The sequence below is a fragment of the Nicotiana sylvestris genome, chromosome 4 (genome assembly GCF_000393655.2).
Source record: "Nicotiana sylvestris chromosome 4, ASM39365v2, whole genome shotgun sequence".
In the NCBI taxonomy this organism is placed as follows: domain Eukaryota; kingdom Viridiplantae; phylum Streptophyta; class Magnoliopsida; order Solanales; family Solanaceae; genus Nicotiana; species Nicotiana sylvestris.
In genome coordinates, this window is record NC_091060.1 from 10,131,950 (window position 1) to 10,143,782 (window position 11,833).

An 11,833-nucleotide genomic window follows, 5' to 3' on the forward strand; every position below is an offset into this window, starting at 1 on the left:
AATAATCAAGTGAGTCTAATAGTTCAGATATTCGAATCTGCATGTACATGAGTATATATTGAATTTTGCTAACCTTTATCGAAATGGGTTACTTTAATCCATTCTACTTGACTCCTAAACTACAACCATTTGACCCTCCAACTATTGAAAACAGTTACTACAATTCTTGGTAAAATTTAATCTCTAATTAAAGTCCAAAATTTTCTGTCATTTGGTTTAGGATTAAATCATCCATGGTAAACCAGGAGAATAAGGGGGGGGGGGGGGGGGGGAGACGGGAGATGATAGAGAGTGAGGAATTAGATAGGTTTTAATTCAAAGACGAAAATACCCGCATAGTTAATGAATAGGAAACATGAATGTAAGGGTATTTTAGATAAAGTGAAAATGGGCACATGGCTAAGATACTACCTTCGTGTAGTACTAGAATTAGTACCCGAATGATGTGCGGATAATATTATGATTCTGCTAAATCTATAAATTAAAAAGAACAAATTATATGAATAACTATTGACATAAACTTAAATATTATAACCTCATATATAGCCGGTGATACAAACAAATAAAAATACAATATGATTCAAAAATAAATATTTATTCCCTTTCAATTTACATAAAATATTTTTCTTATCAGTCTGTTCCAAAAGAATGACACATTTATGTATTTGAAAAATAATTTAACTTTAAATAATTTATTTTACTCATTTTACATATAATGAGAAGTTCTTACACTCATGCAAATATCATGGCCCCACAAAACTATTAGGTTCAAAAGTTTTCTTTTTCGTTCTTAAATTTCGTATCAAGTTAAACTATCTCATCTATATTGAAACTGAGAGAAGTCATACAATATAGAATAATAACAAATAAAAATACATTTAGTAATATCTTAATTTAAATTATAAAAATATATTATATTATTATCTCAACATAATAAATTCTCACATCAACATCAACTTCTACCGAACTAAAATTACACGGTGACAAATTAATATATACATACATGATAATTTATTAACAACCAATATATTCTAACTTTTGGGAGTTACTAACTTATAAAATAGTTGGATCATAATTTGCTCAATAATTTTGCTAGTTACCTCAATTTTAACCACACAATTAAAGTCACATTATTTTTAACAATTTAAATGATACCTTTGGGATATAGTTAAGATTAATATATTATAATTAAATAAATGTTAACCTACTTTAAATATTTTTCTTCCACGATGTACATGTACTAAAAGAAGATGAGTTCTTACATGTAATTCTTAATTAAATGAATCTTACCTTATGATTTTACGATCCACTTTATTTTGTGCAAATAACAATCCCAAATAGTGCATTATATTCATCTATGTGTTTACCCTATCCAAATCTATTTCATTCTAATTGACACACACACACACATAATATATATATTCGACCCCATCGGTTGCTCGATCAATTGGCTTATACAATTTGAGAGAACATAAATATCAACAACGCGCTAAAAAGTCATTGTCCATACCTAAGCCACTAAAGAAGAATCTATCCTCCCTTATTATATATTTTAGCATAGCAATTGCTAGCACTAATAGAAAAAAAAAGATGTATGTATTGCTTCCAAACAATTGAGATATAAAATAAATTATAAAATATTGGATAATTAATTTTATCAAAAGGCAACACAATTGATATTTGTTTAGCCAATGTCTGAGTCGATTCATAGTTAAACATTATCCCTAAGGTAGTTACGAAAGTTAAGTTTTGATCCAACAACTCGATAATTATGATTATGGGTTCGAGCCTAGATTTTTTAGTCTTATTTCTAGTAACAAACATGTTTTTATTTTTTCTGTTATTTTTGTTGTGAACTCAAATTTCAAAACACTCTTTCTCATTATTTAGAACAATTCGCCTCACTCGTTGAGCCTCCCGTTTGAATTGAAACATTTATGTGTTGATTAGCTTTCCTAATTAATTAATCAATCAATTTAAGAATCTTATTTACTATCTTTCTATTTAAATTTAAATAAATATCATGTCTTTCAATTTAAATTAAATACTATAACAAATATTGTCATAATTTGCCAAATAGCTTTATATTAGCTTGCCACTTAGCTTAACCATAATGCACACTTGATATATTGCCATGTGACTTTTTATTAGCTTATCGCGTTACTTAATGTCCTTATTCATTGCTCTACTTTTAGTATTAATAAATATAGTTTTGTATTACCCTAAAATTTAATTTAACATTGTTCTTTTGTTCCGTAGCTCCAATTATTTTGTTTAAATTTATCAACAATATTATTTTTCATATTTTATTATTTTATTTAACAAATTTAAAGTGTAGACCCCTTCACATTACTTATATTCTCCCTATATACATTATTTTCTATCATACAATATTTTAATTATTTTTCACATTTCGTGTTGTATCTATAATATAAACATTATCGTATTATTTTTTTAATTCTTTTGAAAATATGCCAAAGTTTAAACGAAGAAGTTCTTTTATTATTTTCCATAAATCTACGCGTTTAGTAATTATTATTTAGTATTATGTGCAATAAGTAATTAATTTTTTTTGCTTTTGTTTTCATATAGAGTTTTGACTTTAATTTTTTTTTATAACGTAACTACATGACAATTTTAATTACATCTTTATATTGTTAATTTGTTGCTTGATGTTATTTCATTGTAAATGTTTTAAATTTTAGGTTTATAAATTATTTTTTCAATTGCGTGTATAATATATTTTTTCTCGTAATAATTTAAAAAGTTTTCTTATATCAAATTTAAATGTCTAATCCTTCTATATATCTACAATTATATTATTTGTTTACAAAAAAAAAAATCTCTATTTTTTGTTCTTTGTTTATTGTTACTGTGTTACTCGTTACTTAATATGGTTACATTATTACTTAACTTTTTATTAGCTTGGCACCTACTTTATATCCCTATCTGCTACTTCTATTATAATATACTATAATGAATATGGTTTTTCTTTCTCTTAAAATAATATTTTTATTTATTTTTAATCTTTTACTATATAATATTTGAATTTATCAATAATATTTTTGAGTATTAATTATTTATTTACTTTATTTTATCATTTAAATTAATTCAAAGTATGAAATTCTCTCACACTATCGTTATCCCCCTCTTTCTAAATTATTTCCTCTAGTAAGTATGATATTTTATTTAATTTTTTCATTTAGTGTTTTATTCAATAATAGACAAAAATAAAAGTGCATATGATCAAACTATATAGTACTTCACCAAAATATTATGGTATTTTTATTATTAAACTTCTAGTAATTATTATTTTTGTTGAAGCTTTTAGCCTTTAAAATAATTATTTTTATTGTATACTTATTTAAAATTCAGAATTTAGTCTAAAACAGATACTTTGGATTATCCATTATCAAATAAATAAATTATTAAATATATCTACATTCTGAACTTTAGGTTAAAACCTTAAAATATATTCTTTAGCTCATTAAAAAGTATTGAATTTTTAAAATAAATTAAAATTGCACATTAGATTACGGTAGGATATATTCTTCTCACTCGATATTAGAAAAGGAATCAAAATACTATTGATATCAAAATTCTTTACTTTCCAAATATAAAATTTCAGTTAGAAAATATTAGTACAGTGATTGAACTTTATTTTTTTATAAAAGAATTCTTATTTCAATTTAATTTCAATAAATGAAATTTCATATATAGTTCTTAAGTGATATTTCCTTATTTGATAATTTCCCACAAACTCTTTAAGATTGCCAAATGACTTTATAGTAGCTTGTCACTTGGCTTAACCACAATAATATATATATATATACCCGATAGAATAATAGAAGTTTATGCAGATTGACCCGGTCACCATTGTTATTGAAAAAATATCTATATTTTTGCTTTCAAATCTGTCGTTTTTATACTATTTGTCCTACCGAAATATTTAAGCATGGGCCTGTGTAGTTGACTAGTTGAGACTTGCCTTGTTCCTTCTTAGCAATATTTTTCCCTATTTCCTTTTTAAATATCAATATACTTTTATTAATTGTGCCTAGTCGAAATGCAAGAGTTTAAGGTGGATGCTTTGCGAGGTTATTATTTATTTTTGTCTCACTTATACATAGATTTATTTATTTTACGGTCCCTATTTTATTATTATTGGTATAAATATACCATTTTAATAACCAGAAAAGAAAAAATAAAGGCCAAATACATTCAACTTAAAGCGAAAGTGGAACAGATATTTGGAACCTTTAGGGCTCGTTTGGTATGAGAGATAAAGGATAATTAATCTGGGAATTAAATTTGAGATGAGTTTATCTCATATTTAGTTGATCGTGCTTAACTAATTTCAGAATAATTAATTCCTGAATAATTAATTACGGGATAACTTATTTTCGAACAAAACGATCCCTTAGTTCCCTCGAAGGCACCAACTTACTTGAAATAATCGACTTCTTTGACAAAAACAAGATATTAAATACACCTTTAATTTCGACTTTCTCTTTCAATTATGCGTACATATTTTCGTTTTTTATTCTAACCAGGTAACACATGTCACTGCGAACTGAAATGAACTCTCTTACTACCATAGAATGATATTCAAATTTAAAAAGAAAAACCACAAATAAAAAGGAAAATAAAATAAAAAAGGGTGTAGGGGAATAACTTTAATAAAAAAGCTTTTTTCTGTTAATTATTTTACTAAGGAAATCACTCCGAAAGTAACGATGTGATGTGAAAAAAGTACTTATATCAACGTAAATAATGACTTTATACACATCACACACTACATTAATATTTAGTAAAATATACCATATAACATACTTTAGGATACTATATCCATAGTTCCCGCAGCATTTATAATTTCTTTTTAATATTTAGAGAATGTTGGTTGTCTAGATCAGTAGAAAACAAAATATGTAAAGGGTTTCATAACTAAGAACAGCTAATTATCAATTGGTACAGTATTATTTTTAGGCCAACGACAACTCGACAAGTCTCTCAAGGAATAATTAATCCAGCAACAATCATTCTCAGTCATGTTTAGGTTTATTTATTTTTCTTCAACATTATTTAAGTATTAGGTAATTCTGCTTACAAAATTTAGACAGATTTTTTTTTTTACCTAATATATATTTGGGCTGAAAATTTAAACTTTAGTGGGAGTTTGGACAAAAGAATTGAAAAGTTCCTGAAAAAAGTAAAAATAAAATTTTTAAGTGAAAATGGTATTTAAAAATTAGAGTTCTGTTTGGACGTAAATACAATTTGGAGTTGTTTTGAATTTTTATGAGTGATTTGAAGCGAAAATTTTAAAAAATAGTTTTTTGAAGTATTTCAAATTTCTGAAAAATCCGAAATTCAACTTCAAGTGAATTTGAAATTTTCATGACAACTACTGATTCCGAAAAAAATTAATTTTTTTAATAAAAAAAAGTAAAAAATTTCTTATGGCCAAACGGGCCCTAATATGTTGTAGCTCACTCATTTTAGTGACGGCTCAACTATAACCTTAATTCACAAATTTCCAAATGTAGAACAAGATTTTCTAAAAATATACTCCTTCCGGTTCACTTTAAGTATTTTTTGTCTCTTTTTTGTGGTCCACAATATTTAATTTTTTTAGATATCAAGAAAGAATTAACTTCTTATTTCCATAGTTCCCTTGTAGTAGGTTGTTATATTTCCAATGAGCAAATTAAAGTTAATATGATCAATTTCATTATTAATTAACGTTAAAAGATAAATTTCTTAGTGGACATTTGGACATAAGAATTGTAAAATTTTTGAAAAAGTGAAACATAATTTCAAGTGAAAATGATATTTGAAAATTAGAGTTGTATTTGGACATGAATATAATTTTGGGTTGTTTTTGAATTTTTGTGAGTAATCTGAGTGAAAATTTTAAAAAATAGTTTTTTGGAGTTTTTCAAATTTTCAAAATTTATCTTCAACAACAACAACCCAGTATAATCCCACTTAGTGGGGTCTGGGGAGAGTAGTGTGTACACAGACCTTACCCCTATCCTGAGGTAGAGAGGCTGTTTCCAAATAGGCCCCCGACATCCTTCCCTTCAAAAACTTCTTGGTTGGAAGTGGAAGTTGCTTACCATCATAGCAACCCCTCTTGTCTTCAAGTGGAAATTAAAAATATATGGTCAAACACTGATTTCGAAAAAAAGTGAAAAAAATTTATGGCCAAATGGGCTCTTAATATATTTAAAATAATAAAACAATTTACTTAAAATAGACCGGAAGGAGTATATAGGATTACTAAAACTTAGAACTGATTAATCCTCAAAAATTATGATAAAATAGATAGTGCTTACAAGTAAACTTTGAAATGATCTTTGCTTAAGAAAACGTGTGAAAAAGGGTAACAGCTAGCATTGAGCTTTGTAAAGGTCAGAGCCAGTGCAGCAACAGAAGGAAACCAAAAGGCAAAAAATGCATATTATACATTGATTATGTTCCTGTCATTTCTTTATATATATTCGAATCTTTCTTGGTGACAACAAACATCCAATTTTGTCACAATATCTAAATACAAAAATACAGCAAATTAAAGCACTTCTCCTTGTTCTATAAAAATAGCCCCTCATATTACAACTTCTCTCTCAAATATCTCTTTCACAAACTCTGTTTCTTTCTCTTTTTAACTGTTCAAAATCTGCAATGGAATATAGCAAGGAGGTAAAAATAAGGCTATCTTTATTTATCTACGTATTACTGGTTGTCTTCTTTTGCATTTTCTTGCTGATTTTGTCATAATAATATTTTTCTGTGTCCTTAAGTTAATTCATAGAGATCAATATAACGCTTGTTTTTCTGCTTGCATATATTCACAAGATTATACCCTTTTCAAGAAATCAAAAGATTTCCTTCTTTTATTCCTTGTTCAAGAATTAAGCTAATCATGAGGTTTCCTTCTTCTTACTCATTCTTGTTTTCCTTGCATATTTGTCTTTGTGATTGACTTAGCTAACGTTTGGATATAGATTTAGTTGAAACTTAAAAAAAAGTTTTGAAGTTGTGTTAGATAAATAATTTTTGAAAATTGGAGTTACGTTTGGACATGCATTTTAGTTGATTTTGTTTTTGTTGATATTTTGTGTGTGGAAGAAAAAGTTTCACCCAAAAACTACTCTAAATCAGATTTTGAAAGTTGAAAAAAAAAAACTTCAAATTTTTTTTAAAAAAATGATGATTTTCTATGAACAAACAATGTTTTCAAATATTTTTTTGGAAAAAAAGTTGCCAAAAATCTATGATCAAATAGGAACTTAATTTGCTAGGAAATTTCTCGGTGGTTCAACTTTTTGAAGAAATTCTTTAATCTTTTTAAAATTGTTATGGCTGAAAATTGGTTGAAGACTAGTCAATTTTCAGATTTTGAGCTGTTTGCTCACAAATAGTTTAATAATGCAAGGCCATGAAAGGAAAAAAATGAATGAACTCCATGACTTTAACTTTTAATGTTCTTACCGTTGAGCCCATTTTATTTTTAAAATTATAGGTTCATGTCTACTATTTATTACAATTTTAATGAATTTTTACACATAAATCAATATTTCGCGTTAAAAGTTATATATTCAATTTAACCATGTATTAAAAAGTTGGACCGGCCTTTGCTTTACACATGTTCTTATAGCTACAAAAATATTATGAATTATTTAACGCCACAAGTTTAGAGTGTACTATTTTTGGAATGTGCCAACATTTTTCTAAAATGCTTGGCCTAGTCAAACAACCCCAATAAAATGAAATGAATGTAGTATTTATAATAGATAAACTTCCATTAGAAAAATTAGGTGATTTATGAACTTCTTTGGGTGATAAATTTAGTTGTGGATTATAGATATTGATTGCGAACTTCTCTAATTTGCAGAAAACTGGAGCATGGCTATCAGTACCACAATTTGGAAACTGGGACCAAAATGGTGTATTCCCAGACTACTCTATGGATTTCTCTAAAATAAGAGAGAATAGGAAACAAAACAAGAAAGACTTGTCAAGAGCTAGTTTAGGTAATGAGAAAGAGCTCATTTTTACTACCAAAAAGGATGTAAATTCAGGTTACTCTCCCCACAGTAATGATCAACATTACCATCAAAGCCGTTGTCCAACTGTAAGATGCTTCACTTTTTTTTTTTTTTGGTTTTGTTTTATCATACCTTTTTAGAAGCAAAAAGTTGAGGTAACTGGTAAAGTTGCTACCATATGACCAGAAGGTCAGGGGTTTGAGCCGTGAAAACGTGCTCTTGTAGAAATGCAGGGTAAGGTTACGTACGATAGAATCTTGTAGTCCGACACTTTTCCGGCCTCCACGCATAGCGGGAGATTAGGACTGCTGTTTTTATCATACTTTTTAAATGTATTTTTACCATCTCATTTTTCTTTAAATAATGGCATATTTCTTCTAGTTTTTAGTTAACATTGCAGGCATGTAATATGGTACTATAATGCATGAATCAAACAAGTAAATAGACAGTTTTTTTAAATAATAAGTATGGGTAAAGATGTAGTGGGATACATGTAGGGTTAATACTTGGTTTTCTATATTAAAATGTTTGACCTTTCTGGCCAATAGGTGGCATTGTATCAGAATAAATGACCTAGTAGTCTTCTATAATTTGTTAGTATTATTTCTTGAGAGATTTACAATTGGTTTATTGATTAAAAACAGAGATTTGATGTGTTAGTCTGAGTAATTTTAGAAACTCTTGGTTTCCAATTTCACGAAGGAAGTCTTGGCGTAACTGGTAATGTACGGGTTCGAGCCGTGAAAATTGCCTCTTGTAAAAATGTAGGGTAACGCTACGTACAATAAATTTTTGTAGTCCGGCCCTTCCCCGGACCCCGTGCATAGCAGGAGCTTAGTTACCGGCCCTTTTTTGGTCTCCAATTTCATATACTACTCTTCTTTAGGGGCGGAGCTAGCCTTTCTATTGTTTGTATTAACCATAGTGAAGTATGCAAGTGTTCATTTGTCTTTCTTGTGATGACAGAGGATGAGAAGGATCTTCAACTATTTCAACTGCTGTAGTGCAAAAGCTTGAAGTTCATGGGATTGATTTGTTCCAACTTGTTTGTAATGATAAATATATCAATGTGATTTCTCCTATATATGTTTTGAGGGACTTTTCCAAGAAAAAGGAAAAGTGTGGATTTTATGATTGTGGTGACTGGTAATTAACAAAATGTTCCTATGGTAGAGCAATGAAGTAATTAAGGAAAATATTTGTTCCAGGTAGTATGACTTTCTGTAAAGGGAAATATTCTCAAAACTTTACTTTTAGCTAGATTGTGGTTATTTACTGTTCTCTGAATAATCTTGATAAGTGTTTTCTATAATCCAACAAAGTTTCTTTTGTAATTAAGTTTATAGTCAGAATTCACATTGCAAACTACGAGCAATATGGATTGCATCAACTTGGACACTAATTTTCTGCTTTCTTTATCCCAATTTACGCGACACTTTTTGCTTTTTGAAATTTAAACTTTTTAATTTTGACATAGAATTTTTAAGTTTGAAATTTAAATTTACATATAAAAAGAATACTATATTACAATAATTAGTAATTAAAATATTTAAATGACATAGAAAAATTACGGTTAAAGGAAAATTTGTTTGACTCTCAAAATTTGAATACCATCACATAAATTGAAACGTAGGGACCAGCAAGTAATAAGTTCTCAACTAGTCCTATTCCCATCTGGATTAATCGTGTCCTCCTTTCCATTTCATTTAACCTAATCACCAGTCAGAGAGTCAACAAATTTTCCATTTTCTAATCTTTAATCAGTACTATACTATATAATATAAGTAAATCCTAAAACTGAACCTGAGTGGAATTCCATCCAAGTTATACCAAATGGGAAAATGGATTACATGGCATAGTAGATTTTCTCAATTGGATTTATGACGATTCTGCAGCTGAAATGACTGACAAAATATTATAAGCTGTTCTTTTGCTAAGATAAAATAAATACTCTTAACCAATTTAGAAAATTCATAAATATTATAAGTTGTTCTTTTGTTAAACTAAAAATAACATAGATACTCTTGATTGTTTTATAAATTTAAATCATCTTTGTGAGTAAAAGGACGAACGGCATATATGAAATATGAGAGGAAGTCAGGGCTTTTACTTTGGAAAATGTATTTTGTAGAATTTTAAAAAATATGGATAAAATAATAAAAATCTTAAACTTCTTATAACTCTGAGTGTTTAGTAAGAACGTAGATAAGCCAAAAAAATTTTAAAGCCAATTTGATTTACTTATAAGCTTACTAAAGTCTAATTATATAAAAAAGAGCAGTCCGATACACTAAGCTCTCGCTATGCCTGAGGATGAATCCCATTATTATGTAATATAAAAGTTTAAGAAAAATCTTGATTGAGTAAAATTATTCATAATTGTGTTGGTATGATGTAATAAATAATACTAGTGAAATAGTGGATGAACAAAGTGACTCGGACACTGTCACACCTCCTTTTAACGCGCCCGCCCCGAAGGGTTGAATGCGCGAGGGAGTTTTTCCAATTTAAGTGACAATATTCGAAATGGGATTATTTATTTAATTCAGAGTCGCCACTTGGGAAAGGTTTGGCTTTTGGTGTCCCAAGTCACCGGTTTATCTTGAATCCCAAATCGAGGAAAATATTCGACTTTCCAAATGAAGTCTGCGAACCAGAAATTCTAAGTAAGGAATTCTGTTGACCCGAGGGAAGGTGTTAGGCACCCTCGAATCCCGTGGTTCTAGCACGGTCGCTTAAATTGTTATAATGGCTAGATATCTGATTTATTACATGTTATTACTTATGTGCTTTCATTAAGTTTAAAACCGCTTTTATTATTATTTATTTTTTATGGAATTGCAACATTGTAAAAATGCATTTCGAACCATGTCACAATCAATGCGCCCATGGTTGTTAATACATTCCGACTCCGTTGAGATTTGGATTTGGGTCACATAAATGCGCACCCGAATTTAAGAAGGTAAGATTATTAAAATGCACGCCTGAAGCAATTATCGTATTATTATTTCTGGGTAAGGCCGTGGAATTTTGCTAAACGGCTCATCCCGAAGTCTAAGTAATTTTAATTAAACATTTATCGAGGGCCCCGCAATTTGTGCGTTTTATTTGGCGAGGCTCATCTCATTTATTTTTATCAGGATAATCCTAAAGTGCCTACATTTTCTATTAAAATTGTCTCTACAAAAATGAAAGAGAAAAAGGTCTTAATTTATTTACATGCTTGAGTTGTTATAGTTGAGTTTCGAATATGATTCGTAAATTCTAAAAAATGATACAAGCAAAGCAGTCCGTTGCCAATACGGGCACAGGCTCACGTATTACTACCTAATTATATTATACTAGGCATGTTCTCAGTTTGTCAAATTAAAAAAAAACTTGGCAATCTAATTTTAATCCTAAAACAATTACATGCTGGAATTAACCAATATTATTTAACTAAACAATTTTCTTACAAGTTCCGAAATGGTCTATTCGTTTGATTTTTAACTTAGACGGAGTTACTACACCATTTATTTATTTACTTGGCAATCTAATTTTAATCCTAAAACAATTACATGCTGGAATTAACCAATATTATTTAACTAAACAATTTTCTTACAAGTTCCGAAATGGTCTATTCGTTTGATTTTTAACTTAGACGGAGTTACTACACCATTTATTTATTTTTAAGCAATATATAGATAGTTCATCCGTTAAGCTATCGTTGGATGTTCCACCATATATACATTAAATAGCTACATGATTCCGATTTTTGTAAGCTAAATAATTTATATATACAA

The 11,833-nt window shown here is 28.5% G+C and overlaps 1 protein-coding gene across 1 annotated transcript; it reads left to right on the top strand.

The window, feature by feature from the left end:
• The first annotated feature begins 6,542 nt into the window (after positions 1-6,542).
• Positions 6,543-9,332, top strand: LOC104247074 (uncharacterized). The gene is made up of 3 exons (XM_009803019.2): positions 6,543-6,702; positions 7,898-8,137; positions 9,018-9,332. Exons 1-3 carry the CDS (start codon positions 6,685-6,687, stop codon positions 9,066-9,068), a joined length of 309 nt encoding a protein of 102 aa, XP_009801321.1. The 5' UTR covers positions 6,543-6,684; the 3' UTR covers positions 9,069-9,332.
• The last annotated feature ends 2,501 nt before the right edge of the window (positions 9,333-11,833 follow it).

Excerpts from the sequence above, each read along its gene's own strand:
- LOC104247074 (XM_009803019.2), top strand. Across the intron at positions 8,138-9,017 it reads ATCAAAGCCGTTGTCCAACT|AGGATGAGAAGGATCTTCAA; the intron begins GTAAGATGCTTC and ends TTGTGATGACAG.